At 33.8% G+C, this 22,727-nt stretch overlaps 1 protein-coding gene across 2 annotated transcripts in view; it reads right to left on the bottom strand.

Moving 5' to 3' along the window:
* Positions 1-22,727, bottom strand: part of POLA1 (DNA polymerase alpha 1, catalytic subunit) — a 343,224-nt gene that overhangs the window by 315,519 nt on the left and 4,978 nt on the right. For both annotated transcript variants that reach the window (XM_051985075.1, XM_051985076.1), the window contains exons 2-11: positions 17,899-18,008; positions 15,299-15,395; positions 14,963-15,043; positions 10,612-10,724; positions 9,202-9,264; positions 8,134-8,226; positions 7,480-7,669; positions 7,088-7,271; positions 6,808-6,989; positions 750-862 (exon numbers count right to left, since the gene is read on the bottom strand). In XM_051985075.1, coding sequence (XP_051841035.1) covers positions 750-862; positions 6,808-6,989; positions 7,088-7,271; positions 7,480-7,669; positions 8,134-8,226; positions 9,202-9,264; positions 10,612-10,724; positions 14,963-15,043; positions 15,299-15,395; positions 17,899-18,008 — 1,226 coding nt within the window. The remainder of the gene's footprint in view (positions 1-749; positions 863-6,807; positions 6,990-7,087; positions 7,272-7,479; positions 7,670-8,133; positions 8,227-9,201; positions 9,265-10,611; positions 10,725-14,962; positions 15,044-15,298; positions 15,396-17,898; positions 18,009-22,727) is intronic.

The raw sequence follows: 22,727 nt of genomic DNA on the forward strand, positions 1-22,727 counted from the left end.
GCCTCAGCCCAGCCCATTACAATTCATAAACTTCAAATAATGAATTCTAGAGGGTTCTAGGGAATTTCAGATGGACAGTAGAATTTTATTCCCAACACTACAGGAAAAGCAAAAATAGGACTTTTCCCTTTAAATGGCATAGGAGGCATTTGTTGTTAGCAGTTAAGTCATGTCATTTGGGCAAAATAACAAGCTATGTTTCAACTGGTACATTCTGACTCTCAATCTATGAAAATGGGGGAAGTGACATTACAATTGAGTCAAAAGTTAAATACCAGCATCTTACATCATTAGCTTTTCCCAATTTTACCACCAAACCATTCATCAGAGTGACTAACAAAATACAGTGAATTTTTGTCACTTTTCTCTATTAAACCCAAAACAGTGAAAAGAAACACCAGGGTTATAGAGATTTCATTTAAACAGAATTAACAATTCCTGAAAGGCCACAAGATAAGAAACCAGGAGTGAGGTAGTAGTTTACATAGACAATTAACTGGAAATAAACCTCAGAGATCATGTAGTCCAACCATCATTTTGCAACTGAGGACCAAAATGATTAAAAGAGCCTAGACTATAACTCAGATCTTCTAACTCCCAGTGCAATTCTCTATTTCATGGTACCATGATGCAATCGCAGAAAGAATAAAGATTGCAGGAAAGGATATGGAATGGCTGGAATGTACAAATACTCAAAACAATAATAATAATAATTTTAAAAATCAAAACTCAACAAAGAATTAGCTTACCTCTTCACGAGGCAGGAGATAGAGAGTCCGTTCGATGTTTTTTACCAAGACACAACAGCTTACATGGGTCTCTGCTGACTCAATCCAAACTTTGCCAAACAGAAATACGACACCTGAAAGGACATGGAGAAACAAACCCAAAAAAAAAAAAAACCTGATTTATATTTGTTGATGTTTATCAAGTTCACAATAACAAAGAAATAAATTTCTAAAAGAATAATTACAATTAATCTCACCTAAACTTACTCTGTGAAAATGTAGGCAACAGAGTGTAGCCTCTTTGTAACCATAATATACAGATATGGGACCAACATCTGTGGGAAGGCTTAGTTAACACTGTGATACTGTTTCATTATACATTTTTAACAAAGATAATCTGCTTCATGATATATCCCAAGCCATGTAATAACAAATCATTTTATAAATGATTTATTTCCAGTGTTCATCCACTCCCACGTTGTGGAATGGTAAAGACTTAAATGACCCTTTGCCAAAAAGGTATCTTTTTACAATGCTTATTTCTCTTCTATTAATTGAGCTTGATAGACAGTTCAGGAACCAAACTGGTAGCTTATTTTTTGACAAGTCACACACCTCTTTGCTTTGAGAGACACAGCTTCAAGTCTCTAAATAACATATATTATGCGCTAAAAGTAACAACGCCCATCCCAGGTGCCACATCATTGCTCAGAAAAAATTTCAAAGACAAGCAGACTTCTAAGAGTCATCTGTCAACTTAGTATCTCTCTGCAAGCTCCCAGGCCCTCTGAATAATTCAAACAGAAGTGACACTGGTAACTTATCAAGTAAACCTATTTGTAACACAAAAAGAACATGTAAACACTCCACTTCTCAATAAAATAGGATAATTCCAAAATTTCTGGAAATGTAGAAAATATTGTGTATTTCACAATGTTCATACAAGAAAATTCTGGAAAAACTAGGAACACCTGCATTTTATGTACAGAAAGGCTAAAGACCTATTAATTCCATTGTTGGGAATATACCTAGAAAATTTTATCTCAAGCAAAAACATAAAGACATCTGTTCCAATATTTTCACAATGATATTACATATAGCCATTAAACTGTAGGAAACAATCAAAATGTACAATAACAAGGGAATGGTTAAAAAAAAAAGTAGTACATTAATAAAATAAAATTATATAATTCAGCTCAAATTTAAAAAGTATGGGAGAAATACAAATAAAATATGAAAAATAATTATGAAAAAAATGCAAAAAGAGAGGGGAAAAAAATTAAGCGAAGAGAATAAACAATAACCACAATCAGAGGAGGAAAAGTGAATGAGATTGAATGGACAAAGCAATTCTAATGGAGATTTAGAAATGCAAACTAAAAAACTGCTGTGCTAGAAATATATCAAAATGTATTCAGTAAGATATAAATAATTTAAGCAAATTAAATTGGTCATGTTTGTTAAGTTTTGGTACAGTATTCTTTTGGTTTTTTTTTTTTTTTTTTTTTTAAAGAAAGGTTTTTAGGAATAAAATCCTCAAGTAGTTTCTGCAGATAATTAAAAGTTCAGGGGAGAGGGTAGCAAGGAGGTAAGAGAAACCTTTAAGGAGAAAGAGGATGGTAAAGTATGAGGTAGCTGAGGAAAAATGAAGTTTCATTTCCAACAATTTTTAAAAATAGAAGAAAAAATTCCAAGCAAAGGAAAAATAAAATCCCTACAAGTTGCTTTAAAAACTGAAACAGCTCATTTTACAGTCAAACTAATATCACACTTCACGCAAAGCATTTGACACTCTTTATGCCTCATTTGCCACAAAAAGATCATGGTAAACAAAGAGAATATTCCCCCCAAAGTTACTTGCTGAAACCAGGTGCAGTCAGGATTATTCAACCTTGAAAAAGTCATAATGAAGACAGGATATCTTCCCATATGCAAAGAGTAAAAATCTTTTCATAATTATGTAGCATTCAGCAACCACTGACTTACTTACAAGCTCTAAGAGACTGAGAAACAATACCAGGGTCTTATGGAGTAGTTATTTTCTATTAGTGGCATTGATTTCACCAAGTGATCATTACCTGCTATCATGATGAAGCTGTTCAATCCCCTAAATTAAAGAGGGAAAAAAAAAATTCTGAAGCAATCTCTTATTTAACCCCTTGCCATCAGAGTCGTGAAGAATGATATACAACTGCAGATGACAAACTATGAAACAGCAAAATATAAGAAAACAAGCATAAAACTGCAAGCCAGGAGACCTTACATTCCTATTTCTACTATACTCGACCACCAGTCCAGCCTTTATACTTTTACTAGAATAATTTTTTTTGGGAACAGATCTGCCAACATTATCTTTCTACTAAAAAATCTTCATCAACTCTCCATTCATGAATAACAAATAAAACTCTTCTTCCCAGACTCAAGATTTTCCACCATCTGTCTTCACTTACTTTCTCAGCTGTCTTTCATACTCCTTTCCCAGGCAAACTGAACTTCAGTACAGCCATCACCTCCAAAATGCCTTGATCTCTCACACTGCCTCACTTTTGCTCCTACAGTTCCCAGTATCTGCAATACCCTCTTTCCTCATCATTTACCTGTTGAATTCAGCTTTGTCCTTTAAAATCCAACCCAAATGTCCTTCCTATATAATGTCTATCTTGATCCTTTTCCACAACCCATCCCATCCCATACATCTTTTCTTTCCCTATTCGGTCATTTCCCTCTCAGACAATATAGTTTTCTATCATACAAAGGCACCTAAATACTGTGTATTAACTGTGATCTATATTGTCTTACCCTCTATTGAACTATAAGCTTCTTGAGAGCATGTACTTTGGAGTAAGTTTATCTCCTCTTTAACACCTAGCTAGCATAGTCCTTCCACAAGGCAGGGATTTAATTTATGTTGTTCTGTTTCCTAGTGCCCTTTTATATGTATAACCTTAGGCAAGTCAACTTAATCTCTCAAACTTCATTTTCCTCATCTGTAAATGGTAGAACTGAACTGGATGATTTCTAACATTGCACTTAGAACTATGATTTATAATTTTGAAATACCTAGTTTGTAAATTATCACTAGGAAAAGAAAAAGAGTATTTTCCCCTTGGAATAATTTCCTATAAATGGCTCAAATGGTATTATTTTGTTTTTTCCCTTAAAAAGATTTTAGGGAATATTAGATTTAAGATTTCAGCAACAACTATTTGCATGACAAGTTAATCACTATACAAAATTTTTCTACTTAGCTATCCTTTCAGTGTCCCAATCTGAATTTCTAAATCCTGCCTTTCCATATCTTTGCATCCCTAAAGAAATTCACAGATTACTGGAAAACAATTTAGAAATCATCTAATCCAATTTTTTCACTTTAAAAGTGTGGAAACTGAGATCCAAAGAAATGAAGTGATTTTTTTCAAGGTCACATGGCAGTTTTGTGACATAGCTAGGGCTCAAACCTATATAATAGTGTGACTCTTTACTGGACTCTCCCTGGTACTCCTAGCTAGGATACTATTTTTGTGATAAGAGCAGGATGCAAGAAGTAGAAATAGCAGTCATTTTCACCTTGGAAAAGGAAAAAAAAATTTTTTTCACTTGAGTTCCATGAACTCAAACCCTGTCAGAGATTATTAATCAATTAAATAAATGGACTATTCACTATTACTAGGAACTATCTACACTTCAATTCTCCTCTAACCATCTTTTAAAAATCACCACCAAGATTCAGGCCAGTTCCAATGGTCTTGTGAGGAAGAGAACCATCTGTATTCAAGAGAGAGGACTGTGGGGACTGTGTGTGACTCACAATAAAGTATTTTCACTTTTTTTTTGTTATTATTTGCTTGCATATTGTTTTCTTCCTCACTTTTTTCCTTTTTGATCTGATTTTCTTATGCAACATAATAATTGTGGAAATATGTAAAGAAGAGTTATACTTTTGACATATATTAGATTGCTTGCCCTCTGGTGGGGAAGGGATTGGAGGAAGAGAGGGGAAAAAAACTTTGGAACACAGGGTTTTTACAGGGGTGGATGTTAAGTACTATCTATGCATATATTTTAAAAATAAAAAGCTTTTAAAAAAAAAAATCACCACCAATACATGCTTTCAAGTCCCAGGCCCAATAGCAGCAATTACCACCCTACTGATAGCCTAGAAATGACTAGGTACATACTATTTACCAACATCTTAATCAACAGTTATTACCAGTCCATCTTCAATTCCAGTCCATCTTCAATTGGAAGTTTAGAGGAAATAAAATAAAAAAGAAGAGGATTCTTATCCATTACCTGGCAAGAACTATTTTAATTTTTAAAAAATTTTTAATTATAGCCTTTTATTTTTAAAATACATGCAAAGATAGTTTTCAATATTCACCCTTGCAAAACCTTGTGTTCTAAATTTTTCTCTTTTTTCCCCTCCACTTCCTTCCCCTAGGCAGCAAGTAATTCAACATAGGTTAACTATGTGCAATTCTTCAAACGATATTTCTATATGCTGTACTAGAAAAATCAGATATAATGGGGGAAAAAGTCACCACCACCCCCACCAAAGCAAGCAAACAACAAAAAAGGTGAAAAATAATATGTTGCAATCTACTTTCAGTCCCCATGGTGCTCTTTCTGGATGCAGAAGGCTCTCTCCATGACAAATCTATTAGAATTGACCTCAGTCACTTCACTGTTGAAAAGACTGGCAAAAATTATCCTCCATAGGTAAATTGTGTGAATACTTACTTTTAAAGCTAATAATCTATTTTTTTAGTTGATTAAATAAATAAATATCAGTTTGTTGCTCCAAGGGTTCTCATGAATTTCTATGTTTGCCAAAACATATTAATATTCCTGCTAACCAGTATTTTTCCAGTTACAAACAACACCTTTGCAGAAATTATAAGACTTAACTCTTACTACTCTGCTTAATTACTCGCTTTGTTGATATTCCCTTTATTTTACATATAGCTTTCAAAGAAACCCAAAATTTTAAATCCAACACTCAATTACTTTCCTTGTCCCAGAAACACTTGAGAGAAGATACTCTGACTAAACTATTTTTTTTTTTACTAGCCTCAGAAACCGAGGAATCTCCACTTTCAGAACAGATCACAGGGAAATGAAAAAGCAGTAACTCACCTGGAAAAAGACTTATGAGTCAGAGAACCTGGATTCAAATTCCCATTTGACTACCTACTATCTCTATATGTCCTTAAACAATTTATTTAAACTCCCTGAGCCTCAGTTTACAAAGATATAATAACATGGGAGGAAGAAAGGAACGTTAGGCAAGATTATCTTAAAGGTCTCTTCTAGCTATAAATACCATGACCCTATAAGTAACAAAAGGAAAAAAAATAGAGGAACTGGACAACTTCCAAGCTCCTTTGGAATTATTTTGCCTAAAGTGAAATCCTAAGCAGACACAATTAAATACATTCCTAAAATCCACAACTACTTCATTTGTAATAGAAAAAAAAAAGTCCAATAATTGAAAATTGTTAATTAAAACATGATGTATTATAGTAAGACATCACTGTACCATAATAAATATGACGCATATAAAGAAGTATGGAAAGAATAGTATGAAATAATGCAGAATGAAAGCAGAACCAGAATTATATACATCAATTACAACCATTTTTTTTTTTAAATAATTTAGCCGTCGGGGCTAAATTTCAAGCAGATCCAGCAGGCAAGAGAAACTGAATTATTTTCTCATTTTGTTGTTTGTTAATTCATTTGGTTCTATATTAAAGGCTAAAGGTTTAGGATAAGATTTAACCTTTTATTTTGTATGTTTGATTTTTAAATTTATAATTTTTCTTTAAACATAAACACATAAAAACCTAATAAAAATGATTTTTGAATCAATTTTTTTTTTTGGATTTTTATGCTTCTGCTCCCTTCCAAAAGTATATACAATAGAAGACTGACTATATTATTTTTATATTGTAAAACTAAATGAAGCGATTTCCCCCCCCCCCCGCCAGATAGCAATGCATTTGTATTAGTTACAATCTTCATACGGTATTTCTAGAGAAAACTCTTTTCCACAACAAGAGAATACAAACAAAATTACCTGGTTGATTATACTGATCTTCATAAGCATCCAGCCAATAAAACAAAAAGACTTGATCACCATCTGTCCCTTTAACCAATGGAAGGCGATTTGAATCTACTTGGATTTCTTGAGTTTGTATACTGTTTTCACCTTCCTGATCTATTTTGTCCCAACAAGAAACATCTGGGAAAAAACTGTCTCTGCAGAAATCAGATGAGAAATATAAATTCTATTTACAAAAAGAATGATTAGAACTGAATTTAACAAATGAAGTTTATTCCTAACTAACAGTTCTTACAAATGTGACAACTTTGGCTCCACACTTTTTTTTTGTTCCTTATCTTTTTCCTGGATCTTGATAACTTTGGGGGGAACGTCAGCTTCTTCATCTTCCATGGGTTCATCAAAGTCTCCATCTTCAAAATCCACCAAACCCTTTTGCTCCTCTTGTTCTTCTTCCTCCTCTTTCATTGTCTCCTCTCCTAAAAGAATGAAATACTTATGTTATGATAATCACACAGGACTTGTATAGATCCCAACACATCAGCAGAAACAGAAGTACTATCACACTTCATGACAATTACATTTTCACTTCAAAATAAATAGGTGAATTGGATTTTTAAAAAGCTTCTTCATGATTCAAAATACAAGTTTTTCAATTCTTTACAAATTAAACAACCAACATAATACCTTCAGAAGCATCTTCCTGTTGCACCTCCACAGGACCACTATTTATTACCATAGTTTGTGTCGGTTCAACATCCTTGTGCTTCTGCTTTACAACACCAGCCTTGACCATATGATCATGTTTAAGATGAACAGCAGTCACAGGAGATTCCTTTCTTGAAACAGAAACATCATTTTTCCCCAAAGGAGTTGCCTAAAAATGTTAAGGGAAAAAAGTCTTATTTCTAAGCCCCATGACTATACAAATGGATTCTCCTAACCCATCAGTCACTAATAAAACAAAAAAAAAAAAAAAAACTATTCCTTCTTACAATATGAGACAATAGTTGCTTCGTTGTCATTTCAGTCAAATACACATACGGAAAATACAAGGGTGTATAGGAATAAAAATTTTCTCGTCTTTCAGTACTACGGTCAATGTAACTTAAATATAGTACTTATCCACAAATGTAGGGTATCAGAAATTGTGCAAGAAAGAGGCAGACTCATGCACATGTTTTTGATGTATAGAAAACAATATAATGAAGAGGGAGAAACAGAAAATAAAAAATCAGAAGGCAATGACTCTATAAACCAGGAGAATATAATAAATATAGAGGCATTTCCCTCTTGTAGAAAAAAACAGATGTGAATCTATTTGAGACACACTTTATTTACCTTGGGTATCTGCACAGAAAAAGGATTCAGTGAAGCTCCAGTGGGTCTTTTCTTCTTTAGCTTCATTACAGGTGGTGGAGTTATCTGAGATGTCTGAAAAGAAGGATAAGACAGATTCATTGCCATGCTTGGCTTATCACAAGACAAAAAAAGTATGTTCCTTCACCCAATGAAGCCCAACAAATAATGCTTTTTTTCCCCCATCTCTCCTCCCTCCATACAACATATATGCTCTTGCAAAGTGGTTACTATAGCAACAGAACCATAGTGCCACAAGAAAACCAAAACAGACATCAAATGCACCCCATACCAATTATTTCTCTTAAAAACTAAACGCTCTTTCTAAATGTCTTTTCAGGACACTGAGTTTAAGACAGCACACCACCAAGAGGAAATGATGAAGGTGCTGGTGATTTCTTACACTGGCCATTCAGAAGGGACCTGACTTCAGAATAAAAACTCAGCCCTTATGAGTTCTATCACAGAACTCAAGCATGTGCAACTGACTCCTCCATCACTCCCCAGTCCAGGGAAAGCAAGTAGTTTGTGAGGTGTTTCAGATTGACAGGATTCAACCTATTTAAGGAACAAGATATAGGATAGCTACCTAAGAGAAAGGATATATACTTTTACAGAAAAGACTCTTGCATACATCTGAATACACACCTACACATGTCAAACTACATAATTACAGAGCTGGTAACTTCTGAAAACTACTCACCTAATACGGCACAGGTGGGTGATACAACTGAAAAGGGGGAGGGAGAGGTTGGGTTTTTCTTAATCATTTAAAAAAACAATTGGTGAGATATAGCCGATGGAGCAGCAGTTAGGAAATGTGAGTCAAGTCCACTTCCGAACTACTGGTTGTGTGTTTCTGGCCAAGTGACTCAACTTCTCAGTGCCATAAATAACTCTTAACCTTCTAAATTGCAGAGCAATTGCTGACCTCAAAGCAAATTCCCTGAATCCCTGAAATCACAAGCCCATATAAGAGTAATTTTTAAAAGTTATTATTATTATTATTAGTGAATCTCCTTTTCACTACAATCCACAAAAACAACTTACCGTAGCATTAAGATCCTGCAGAATATCCCCTAGTAAATCATCCTTTGACAAATCTACAACTTTCTGGAAAGCAAAACCAAAAGATAATTAACAACTTATCTGTTCTCACAAAAAAGATTATACTCTGCACAAGGAATAGAACCAAAGCCATCAAAGAAGTATAAAAGATGAGAAAACCTAGAACACATACTCAATAATCAAAGGCATCGAGCTACAATGTCTATAAAGTAAAGATGTGAGAGGTTAATGTATGACTTCTTAGTCTTTTCCTATTTACAATTCATCTACCTTCACAGTTCTATCACTTGCATATGTGAAAGCCTAATTCTATACATCTTGAGCTGATATTTCATCCTCAAACCAGGATCACAGGCTGCCCTAGAGCATATATGCATCTGGATGAGCATGTCACACTTGAAACTTCAAATTATATAAATTGAGTTCATTTATACTTCGTAGACCTTTATAGTCTTGAATGCAACAATGCCTACAACAGAAATTCTGAATATTCACTCAATTTTGCTAGCTTAAGCAATTCACAAAAACTTTATTCATTCAATAAATATTTACTGAATATCTGTCCAAGAGAATTTTTAATAATATAGAACATAGAATATAGAGAGAGAGAATAATAAAGAAACCTATTTGGAATTACGTGAGCATTCATTCCCTACTAGTACACATGTATTCATGATATCAAAGGCAAAAAAAGCTACTAAAATATTCATGGCAGCCCTTTTGGTTATAGCAATCAATAATTGGATATGGATGCTAATCTATCCATTGTGGAATGATTAAATAAATCATGGCATATGAATGACATGAAATAAGAAACAACAAAGAAGCAGTGTAGAATATAGAATAAGATAGCTGACATTTTAGTCAAGGAGATTTGGGTTTACGTTCTACTTGTGTCCATGAACAAGTCACTTAGCTCCCCTCAGAGCTCCAGGTTACTGAGATTAAATTTCAGATAAATTGCCAGGGGAGAGTAAGAATAGGGAAGAAAAGAAAAGAAAGAAAGCTATAAATTATAAGGAATTTGGGAAGAATGATATGAATTGATAAAGACTGGATCAAGCTGAATGGGTAGATCTTCATACCTAAGGTTGACCAAAGAAAACACCTCCAAAGAAAGTCCAATTAAATGAATTAAATCACCACTTTGGATTTGAGAAGATAGATAACAAAAGACACTTCCCTCATCGAGGTAGAGTAATTTAGGACAAGAGATGCCAAAGACTTAAGGTTAATTGCTTAACTCAACTTCTCTGATTCCACAAGGTGAGGGAAGTAGTACTGACAAAGTATTATGATATCATTTCAAAGAATTTCAATAAAATTGTATTTAACAGATTACTCAATTCACTTTTTAATATAAAAGGCAAAAAATGGAAGTAAAATACTCACATCTGTAATTTTCTTTCCAGCACTTGCCATAAACATTGTCTTGATATTATTTGGCTTTGATACCACAGCCTTCCTTATGTTCTTCTTGTCCTGGAATGCTTTATCACCTTTTCCTGCCAGAATATACATAGATTAGCAATATCTGCTTGTCTCCCCATATAACCCAAAGTAGTAAATTAAAAACCTCATCATCTGGCTTCTGTACATGAGGAGTTGAGGATACATATTTTGAAGGGCTCAATTAAATAACTGCATCATTTTATGTCTTCTCTTTGGGAAGGAACAAAAGGAGTTTTGATTATAACCAAAAAAAAAACAAAAAAGAATTGGATATTTCCTTTAAAAATTTCTGATAACAACACTATGACTCTTGTAGAAGGGTTGCTGAAGTTGCTTATATCATCCACCTTATCTAGACATACCTACAGACATTATGAAAGTCTCAAAAGCAGATGTAATAACATTTTTGGTTCCCTAACAACCATCCAATTCAATGAGTTCTATGTCTCATAAAAAAGGTTATAAGGACTGCTCACTATCAATATATGTAAAAGAGATATCTACAAAGCCAAAGGAGATTACAGTGTGACTTATTACTGAATGGCAGACCCATGGAGATTTTGAAGAAGACTCTTCTTTCTTTATCCATTTGTGCCAGGGCAATTTGAAAGTCAGCTGAAGGTTATTTTAAGAGAAATAGAGCTGAAGACTGTCACTGCCTTCTCTGATGCTGGATACACTGACAAATGACAGGCTGATAGATAAAGAACAACAAATCAATACAATAAACATGAAATAAAATGAGAATAGCCTAAGCTTCAAATGAAAGTAACTCATGTTATCTTATCCAAATGTTGATGAATCTCTGAATCTTGAGCAAATGAGAAGTATCACACTTTGATTGCTAAGCAAAGTGACAGAAAATAACACAGCACAGGAATAAGGAGTGTGACTCAGAGGAAAGATTTCAGCACTCTTGAGTAAGAAGACTTAGGCATGACTCCCAGTTGTGATACTAGTTGTGGGATAATCTGTGAGACTGGATTAGTAAAACCTCTCTAAGTCTCAGGATAAGTATTACACAAATTTTACAGATGAGAAAACTGTCTCATAAGGTTATGAAAGGGTGCTTGGTAAAATTTAACACACTCTCTAAATATAGTTTTAAGATTAAAATTTAAGATTAAATAAGCAATATGATAAATCAACAACAACAAAGTTTTGAACACAGACCATCAGAATCAAAGCATAAATTAAGTGAGCATTTATTAAGCACTTACTATATACTAATCCCTGGGCTAAGAGTCACCAAATATCAAAACGTCTCTGATACACTAAAAAAAGTTACAAATCCTTGATCTAGAGCACCTATATCAAACTGAAATAGAAATAGACTTCTATTTCTAATGTGAAATGCAGACTTCATACTAATTAAAAAAACAAATTAATATTTTAAAATTTTCTTATAAAAACATAATGGCATAGAAGAAAAAAATCTTGGAATTAGGGAGGGAGTCTGGATTCAAATACTGGCTTCCCAATTTATAAGCATTGAGACCTTGGGCAATCAATCACCTTCCTCCCCTAAGCTTCAGTATCCACATGTTTAAAGTGAAGTTAAACTAGATTATCTTTAAGGCGTTTTCCAGCTTTAGAGTCTAGGCTAATTTTGGTTAGATATCAAACAAATTATAAGCAAAGGCTGTTTAAACTCTTTTGTTTTAGGAAAAAAACAAGCTTGTTTGTGTGTTACACTAGAGGGACCAGAATTTACAGTTACTCTCAGTGCATCTTTTTTTTTTTTTTTTTTTTTTTTAATCTATACGCTAAGGAAAACAAAAACTACAAAATGAAAACTTATTTCAAGGCAAATATTTCTGTATCAATTCACACACCTAGTCCTTCTAATGCCAAAAATTATCAAGTCACTCTCAGTTTGACAAATCAGACTTTTTTCATAAAATAATTTTTTAAACTAGTGCTTTAAGATCCAAGAAAAGACAATTATTTTTTCAATGGATACAACTCTAAATTTAAATAAATATCCAATTACTCATGTTTCCTAAATTTTGACAACTTCTTAGCATCAATACTGGTTCCCCTGATGGAGATCATAACTTTTCTGTGCCTTCTCACTCGTGATAAAAAATATTAAGTGTCTATTAGATGTTTACTTCCCCAGTGTGAGCATAAAGATTCACCTGAGACAATGAAGGCTTCCCTTCTTTATCTGGCTATTTTACTGCATTAAGTTACCAGTACAATATCTGCATATTACACCAAGGAAAGATCAGGATGGATTGTTTTAGATGATGCACACTATTTTCAATAATCTTATTACAGCAAAAAAGCCATCTCTGCAACACCAAACTGGAATTTATTCCAGGTAGTGCTGCTAAAAAATCATGGGCTTCAAAGAGCTCAGATATATTTAAAAAATATTAATTTCATAAATATATTACCTCATGAAGAACAAAGGCATATGGATCTAAGGATCTCCTAACAGAAAACTTCCTCTACAAATGCTGATCTGCAACTTAAGAGAGTTGACTAGAAAACTAGAATGAATTTGAACAATGCCTTGCTCAAGATCACATAGCCAATATGTGTTGAGGCCAGACTTCAATCCAGATCTGCTTACCCTTGAAGCATTCAACTCCAAACATCCACAAAATATGAAAACTAAAGACTTTGAATGCTAAAAAGAAATTTAAGAAGCATTTTTTTTTCATAATACTGGTACTGCCAAAACTCTCTCAATTTTGTTTCTTTTTTTTTTTTTTCTGCTCACATTGCCAGTACACAAATTCAGGTTCTTATTACCTCTCACCAAGACTTACTTATCATACTACATTCTTAATTGATCTTTTGGTGTCAAGTCTCACTTAAATCCGAGCCACTCCCTCCAATCAGCAGCTGAAGTGGTAATGCTAAAATATAGATGTATCCATGTCACTCCCCTAATTCAATAAACTCCAGCAGTTCCTATTATCTTCTTTAGAACCAAAGAGAAACACCTCTATTTGACCTTTAAGATCTCTAAAATGAGATAATAGGTGTCAAAATATTTAGTACAATGCTTGCTAAAATTTTCCCTTTCCATCCTTCAATAACTCAGCTCGATTTCCCCCCCACTCCCCCGCCTTCTAGCCTTATACAATTACTCTCTTTCGAACACTCTAGTTCAACTAAACTACTTCTTACTTTTCCTCATGTATTCTACATTGCCTCTTCATGGCTTTGCACTCTGTCTCCCATTGCCTGCAATGTCTTACCTCTGTCCCTTGGAATCCCCAAGTATCTAATTACTTCAAAGATTCAGCTAAAATACCCCTATTTTTTTGCTTTCCCTAGCTCTTAGTGCCTTTCCCAAAAATTACCTTATACTTTAGTATCTACTTTTTACATATATCCATGTCTATGCTATCTTTCACAACTAGATTTAAGATCCTCAGAGGGAGGGACTAACTATTTTGTTTCTGTCTTTGAATCATCTAGCACAATATTTGGCACTAGTAGGTGCTCAATGCTTTTCAATTAATTTTGTAAAGTTTTAAGTTTCCTATATAAATTTCATTCTAAACACTAGAATGTGGCTTTTATAAACATAAACCTCAAGTAGGTCACTTACAAGGGAAAAAAAAAAACCTTATATACCAAAATATACATAGCTGCACTTTCTGTGGTAGAAAAAAGCTGGAAACAAAGTAGATTCTCATCAACTAGGAAATGATTAAACAAACTGTGGTACACGAATGTATTGAAATGTCAGTATAAAAAATGATGAAGTATGATGAATACAAAGAAGCATAAAAAGACTTTCATAAACTGATACAAAGAGCCAAGGAAAAAACCATAAATAATGGCAATCATACAAATGGAAATAACAATAATCATAAAATAACAGAAAGGGAACCTTGAAGAATTACAAAGAACAAGCTCAATCTCACAGAAAAAAAAAATGTAAATAAAGACACTACCTCTTACTCCTCCACAGAAGTAGGAGGCCCATAGGTATAGAATATTGCATGGATTTTTAGATTTTATATATTATTTTTGCTGATTTTGTTTTTCTCTTTTTCTTTTTTTCCCTTCAAAAATATTCTTTGTTTTATGAGATAGTTCTCTGGGAGGTGAAAAAGATACTGATGAATATCTTGAGAGATATTTGGGTAATGAATCAACAAATGATATCTACAAAAAAATTTTCTAAAAGAATGTGTATTTAAAGATCCTTTCTCCACAAAGAAAGATGTGACAAGCCAACTACTCTAGCAAAACATATAGTAAGTCTTCTCAATTTCTGGAAAACTCTTCTAACCAACCAAAACTGAAAATTATATGCTCATACCTTTCTTACTGACATCAAAGGCATCATCGTCAAGCTCCTCATCAAAAATCTCCCGGCCATCCTCTACATAGCCAATGCCATCTGCAAGAACAAAGTAAACCATTGTGAACAATTTTCCACCCCCACAGTGATTACTAGCACTTTAATCCTATCTAAGGAAATGTTGCACGAATTCAAATAATGCTACCTCCACATCACACAGTAACTTGTTATAGTATATATACTGCTGTGTAGATTTTCTGTGTAACATAGAGGGGAGACAACACAGTAATCCCCTTCACTCCTGGTTTTATTTTTCAAAGTTTCAGTTACCCCATGGGATTTTATATGACTTACCATCATCCACAATCCAGTCATCATCCTGCCGTGCCTGGACCATTCTGGAGTACTGATCTTCATCAACTTCATCATAAACACTTGTGAAGTCCTCTACCTGCCAAATCATTAAGAATCATGGATGAAATTTGGGGCAAATAAAAACATTAAAAGGTTCTGTAGAGCCCAGACTTTGAGATACAAAGTAGAACTGGGACCTAAAAAGCCTGAGGAGTAATTGCAATCAAAAAGAATTAGTTCTGTCATGCATGTGTAATGGGCCATCACACATAGGGTTTTCCTTAAAATGGATGTTAAAATAAGGAGAAGCAACACTGCACAGTAGAGCAATTAAGTGGCACAATGGACAGAAACTAGGCCTAGAATTAAGAAGACCCCAGCCCAGATATTTACTAGCTGTGTGACCCTGAGCAAGTCACCTTGTTTGCCTCATCTGTAAAATGAGCTGAAGAAGAAAATGGCAAACCACTCCAGTATTTTGTCAAGAAAACCAAAATAGGACCACAGAGAGTCAGACATGACTAAACCAACCAAACAACAACAATATGGCCTAGTGGATCCCAGTTGGTGTTCTGTCACCGTCTAGCAAAATAACTTTTGACAAGAAGTTTCACATTTTTTAGACTTGTTTGCTCGTCTATTAAAAAAAAAGAACTAGATAATCTCTATAACGTCTTCCAGCTCAAACCATTTAGATAATACTCAACAGCTCTATTAGCATAACATGCTTGTCACACTGTCAATTACTCATCTACTTTACCAAAAATAAACTGAATTATAGTCAGCCCTAGATTATATGCTTTGGGGATTTTATAATATGAAATTTCCAAGCTTGTTTTCAATATTCTCTACAAGCTTCTAAACTAGCTTCCTCCTTCAATGTCAGATGATGACGTTGGAATTAAATTACTTTTACTATTAGCTTAGCAAGACAAATATTAGTAAAAAGGTAAAGCAGCTGCCCTTTCCAATCCCCTCAACAATAAAGCCAAGATACATAGAGTCAAACAAAAATATTGTTAGTGTTTTTTTTAAACTAAGTTTTATTGACACTTGTTTTCACATAAGTCAATTTTGGACATGTATCCCCCTCCCCAACTGAATGAATCCTCTTTTGTCATTTAAAAATAAATGAAGCAAAAACAACTGATACAATGACATCTGTCAGTGCTTGTTAAAATAATGACCATATATTTTTTAACAAATTATACTATTGCTCCTCCTCTCCATATATATAATTCAGTCAACTGCATAATCACTAGTTTCCTTTCTCTTTAACTACCAAAAGTACAATTCCTAAAGTCTGAAATAAGATTACACAAAAGCTAGAAATAAATGATCTCACTTTAGGTTAGAAGCAAGACCACCTAATAGTAAAGTATATTTCTGATTTTTGCATCCTAGGTAATTAGACATTTTTGAAATAGCCTTCTTCATAAGATTAGAAACTTAAAGCCTATCATCTCTGTGTTCTCAAGAGCTGTACTAACAAAATGCACAGGCATTTTGCGCTTATAGCTTCACATACTCTAAATCTGGGTAGATCCTCCTTCAGTACTTCAGGCACCATGTTTTAGAAATTGTTAAAAGGAATTACTATAAAAAGTCATTAAGTTAAAAAAGACTCCAAGGCACAATATATTAAAGGATCTTAACAAAAATGCACACTTATCTAAATTGGCAATGGTACCAAGCAGACAGTACAAAAGTCTATGTTTCTATACAGACTGAAATTAAAATATGGAGGAAAAAAAATTGAAACAATCCCCATTTCAAAATCAGTTTTTAAAAAGGGATGTTTTCACTTTTTAAAAATGGTGTTTAGCACATTTTGGTTCTTCAAAGAAAACATACATGAACTACCTATTCTGTATTAGTCTGTGTACATGTACATGTGCACAAACACACACACAAAGACCTACACATATACATGCACAAAAGTATTCACAGAGAAAATAACAATATTCATTAATACACATAGTTGATCCAAAAGGGTTCTGGAATAGATGCTTATCAATTATGAAGGAGATGAACAAAATATGCTATGTGAATGTATTAGAATATTATTGTTCTTTTAAAGAAAGGTGAATATGAAGAATTTAGAAAAATGTGAGAACACCTATATGAACTGATAAAGAGTGAAAAAAGCAGAACCAAGAGAATAACATGCATGACACCTACAGCCATATAAAAAATACTAAAAAAGCTAAGTTCTTATAAATTGTAATGAACAAGCTCAGTCCTGGAGAATGAAGAAGGAAACACACTTTCTTAGTGAAGGGAACTAAAGATGTAGAATGTGATATACATAGGCAGCTGTTGTGTCAATTGTCTTGGCTTAGATGTTTTTCTTTATTAAAAGGAAGAACTCAATGGGTAGAGAAGAAGAAACTACTGTGTTATAAAAAAAATAATAATAATGAAACTCCTAAATACATTCTTGGCTACCTTTTAAGAAACCCAAATGCATAATTTCCCCAATAACTCATGTTTTCAATCCCATGCATACAACAAATGTCCAATATTACAAATGAATGACTGTGTTGAAGATACACAAAACATTACTTTCTTAGTCTGTGAAAAGAAAACTAAACAATTACCTCGTATTTAAATTTTTCACCAGCTTTTGTCTTTTTCAGTCGTTCTAGTGCTTCCTGACGTCCTTTTGCTGATTTTTTTTCCCTCCGAGAACGGGAAGCTATGGAACTCCCTGTATGTGATATACATGAAAGACATTAAATTAATGTCATGAAATGGAAAAATTTCAATCCCAGGCCAAACTTCCAAGATGTTTTCTGCCCAGTATTAACATCCACTTTTATATTAGCCCCAAAATACATATTAATAAAGAAAATTTAAAAATCTTAAAAGAAAAACTATATGGCAAAATCTGCTATAAATCTAATTTTAGAAAATCTCTATAATAATACTTCTCAACATTTTTTTAAAAATGCTAGGCTGAAGAAAAATTTTAAACTTTTTTCCAATGACTAGACTAAGAAAGGAAAACTAGCATAAAGCTCTAACAACCAAAAAAGAGGCCAGGCCTATGTAAGGAAAAGGCACCATTTTTTTAAAAGAAGATCATAATGAGTCCTATTTATCTTATTGCTATTTCAGTGATTTTCTTCATTAGTGTAATACTGACAATAAAGCCATATCTTATATGTATAGGGTGGTAGTGAATACTGACTAAAGAGGAATATTTTTCGCCAAGTTAAATATTAAAAATATATTCCAAAATATAGAGTAAACAATGAGAATTGTAGTACCATACAGATTTTAATTGGGATGATTTCAGATTATGAGAAGAAATCATCTAAATATCTCCCTAACAAAAGATATCAGTTAAAAATCTTCACTCTTAAGATCTAACCTCCTAATTCCACAGTCTAAAAGTTCTACTTGTATCAGCACCAGTAAGCTTAGTCACTATTATGTAAGCTGCATTATACAGTGTTCATAGAGTTATAGATTAGCGAAGCAGAAAGGAACCTCAGACCACCAAATCTTCATTTTTACAGGTAAGGAACCTGAATTCAGAATGGAGGAAAGTGAATAATGGAAGATAAGAGGATGTAGTGAAAAACACCAGACTTGGGGTCAGGTCACTTTGTCACAGAGTTATAGCTGGAAAGGACCTGAGAGGCATCTAATCCTCTCAATCTATTCATTCTACAGATGAAGAAATTTAAACACAGAAAAGGGATGTAGCTTGTCCAAGGTCAGAGAGGTAAGCAAGCATGTTAAAGGGGCTGGGATTTGAAGCAGGTTTCTCTAATGTCAGACCCAGCCTATCTGGGTCTGCCAGCCTTAACACTTATGAAAGGCTTCTGACAGAAGTGCTTTAGCGTCACTTCTACCTAATCTGCTTTCTGTCTTTTGACCATTTTCTTTTCACTGGAACTCTTATCATTTTCACTAAAGACAAAAGGACACAGAAATCCAAACCAAAGAAATCTGCTTCTTTGTCTAGCAAAAAGCTAACCTAGAAGAGAAAGTTTCCATTTGATGAAAATGCAGTTGCAACCTGGGAGCCCAATGAGTGATTATGACTCCCTCTCATCAATGTTTCAAATTTTCCTTCCCTACTAAAGTCTTCTCTGTTTGATACTCTGCCCATCATCATGCACATGTTGTTTCCCCCTGCAGATTACGACCTCCTTCAAGCAAAGATGGCTTTCTTTTTGTCCCTGTATCTCCAGTTCCTAAGCATGGTGTTTGGCACTGAATTGAATGAAACCACCATCTTCCTCCTTTTTTATCCTGCAATGACTTTCAGCTCACTTATGGAGTGAGCCATTCAAAACCCTTCATAAAGCTATTGCACTTCTTTCATCTCCTAAGTTCAACTCAGCTCACTTCTGCAACATATATTTAAAGCTTACTTTATCTCATGCCTACTCTGGAACTTGTCCAAAGAAATGATATTCACTTGAAACATTTCCTTCCTTCTCAGTCCAACTTACATCCCAACAAACATCTAGCTCTTTCTCCCCTAGTACACACTCAAACATTTTGAAGAAGCTTGCCCAAAAAGAAGCTGATCAGAAAACTCTTCTACAATAAGCTAAGGATTTAAATAAAAACCTTAAGGTTATACCCACTGATTTCTACTTCAATTCAGTATTTAGAAACATCCCTATTCCTAAAAATGTGACTACTTTTGACTTTATTGTTCATTTTTGCATTGTTATGGTATTTTTATTCTATTGTCATTCAAATGTTTGTGTATGATAATACCAAAAGTGATTCAAGCCCAAGATATGTTAGAAAGATATCATTCAAGAAATGGATGATCAATAAAGATGGGTTAGTTATGTGGTGAAAGTGAAGTTTAATGGACAGAGATATCCTTAACTATCATTAGCACCTAATGTTATCATATATACATAATGTACATAATGTTAAAAAGCCTAAAGCAAAGCCTCCAAGGTACTGGGTAAATAATCTGTGAAGGAACTATGAGATGACATGTAAAAGAATAGCACAAGATGAGAAAGCATAGACAGACTGTATTTTGTACCACTGAAGAGAAATGTGCAGAGATCCTATATCAATGAAATTAGTTGTTTCAGCGAAACATTAATTAATAAGCATTAATTTAAAACATTAATTCCTTGTTTATGTGAGCTTCTCTTCTGAAGTCATCCAATGCTTCATCATTGAATGATGAACCTGCATTCCTGAAAAATATATTGGTGGAACATGAATTCTCCAAGGCCAATATAACCAAGGATCATCCTAGCTAAGTTCAGGGGAAGGTCATCACTACAAGGTTGGCTACTAAGTTATAAATTTTTTTGCATGGAGAAATTCATGAAACCTGTTACATGTGAAAACTGTAATCTACACTTGCAAAGTAGTCACATGGATGAAATCTCTGGTTTTTTTGATGTATTCATGTATGTATGACCTGCTATAGACAGATAGATTCTAGATTATAAATCTAGATACCTATACTGAGACTAGATACTGCAATGTATCCCCGAGAGGGTAAGAACTTGATCTTGCAACTAAATGACAATGATAAGTGTACTGAGCTTGCAGTCAGGAAGATTTAACCTCAAAAACTTACTTGCTGAATGACCCTAGTAAGTCATTTAACAACTCAATTTCAGGTTCCTCACCTATAAAATGAGAGTAATAATAGCACCTACCTTCCCATGATTATCGTGAGAATAAAATGAGGATATTTATTTAGGGCCTTATAAAACATAAATGCCAGCTATTGTTATTATTAGCTATTATTACCTAGTAATTCTCTCAGTAGTATACCTAGTACAGCACCAGGAATAATCAGAAGCTTACAGACAATGCTTTATTATAAACTTTCCATCTTTCCAGGAAGATAAAAAATCATGTGTAGGTCAACTACTGCTTATAAGATTTTCAAGCGATCTAATTGTCCCTGTGTTCTGATACCCAAGGAAAACAATGGGCCTTGACTCTCTAATTTAAACATAAAAAAAAAAAAAAATCCCCTTTCCCTTTTTAAACATTTCTTCACATGTATAAATCCATGGAGAGAGAGAAATGAAGAGGGGAAAAAATGGCTGATTCTAACAATCACAAATGCTAGGCTAAAAAGAACTATCTGCACTCGTCCCCCCACCCCCACCCCGGAAAGTCTATAGAAACCAGATTTATCACAAAGACACAATAAATGAATCTTTTAGAATGTTCCAAAGGAAACATTCTAGTCACAAGCCCATCAAAGCAACATAATCACAGCCTGTAACTTGAGTGGTTTCTAGATTGCACAGCATCAACCAAGGAGTGATTTTTGATGTTCCCTGATGAAGTTCAGTTTTTAAAAGATAAAAGAAGAGCTTAACAGCAAATCACTGCTTAAATGATAGGTCAAAATGCATGTTCATATGTTCCCTTTGTAATGCAATCTTGACAGTTTCCCAAACCAAATAGATATACTTCGCTATCTTAATGCTTCAGATCTCCACTGGAGCATTTTCTCTAAAACTCACATTTGTCATTTACAACCTGGTGAATGAAACCGAAGCTGATTGGGAAGTTTTCATTATTATGAAGCTATCAATTTGGCAAGAGATAAAAATAACAGGCCAGGAAGGCAAAGGTCCTTCAAAGTCATTAAGTTTTTTTAAGTAAAAAAGACTCAAGTCTTTCGAACTTATTACTCATATTCACTTGAAAGTCCAGTACCTCGATTAGAATTTTTCAATTCTATTTTACAGAATTAAAGATATTCATTCTTAAGCATTTCTGTGATATAAAAACACAAAAATACTAGTACTAACTTGTCAGAATTATTTTTAAGCCCATAAGCAAATGACTAGAGTGCAAACACTATTATTAAACAATACTTCCAACATTTTCCTTAGTACAACCAGAAAACCACTTAAAAATCCACAAAGTAGAAAACTACAATTTAAAAACCAAAACAACTTTTCCTAGTAACAGCACTTAGGAAACACTGTATGTAATGTACTCATGTAATAATGACGTCCACCATCTGTTCCACATCCACAACGTGCTGTTTATATACCAGCCCATTCTCAGACACCAGAATTTGAGAGAAACAGGCAAAAAAAAAAAAAAAGAAAGAAAGAAAGAAAGAAAGAAATAGAATAATTAAAAAAAAAAAAGTTATGTTTCCTAAGTCTGAGAGGTGAAGATACAGAGTCAAGAAAGCCCCTCATATGGGTCAACCTCGCATTGGAATGCAAATATGCAGGACTTCTAAGAGTGCCCAAGAAAGGGGAAGAAATAGGACTTGATTGACACCCAAAGTTCAAGTTAAATCGAGAAACAATGTCTAGTATAAAAGGATGAGGGGGAAGGAGAGGAAGAGTGAAAGCAAATAGGAAAAAAGGTGTCATGAAGCTCAGAGACCAAAAGCTTTTGAAGCAAAAACTCCTGCAACAGATTTCTTATCTCCTATTGCTGGGTC

The sequence above is a fragment of the Antechinus flavipes genome, chromosome 3, assembly GCF_016432865.1.
Source record: "Antechinus flavipes isolate AdamAnt ecotype Samford, QLD, Australia chromosome 3, AdamAnt_v2, whole genome shotgun sequence".
NCBI lineage: Eukaryota > Metazoa > Chordata > Mammalia > Dasyuromorphia > Dasyuridae > Antechinus > Antechinus flavipes.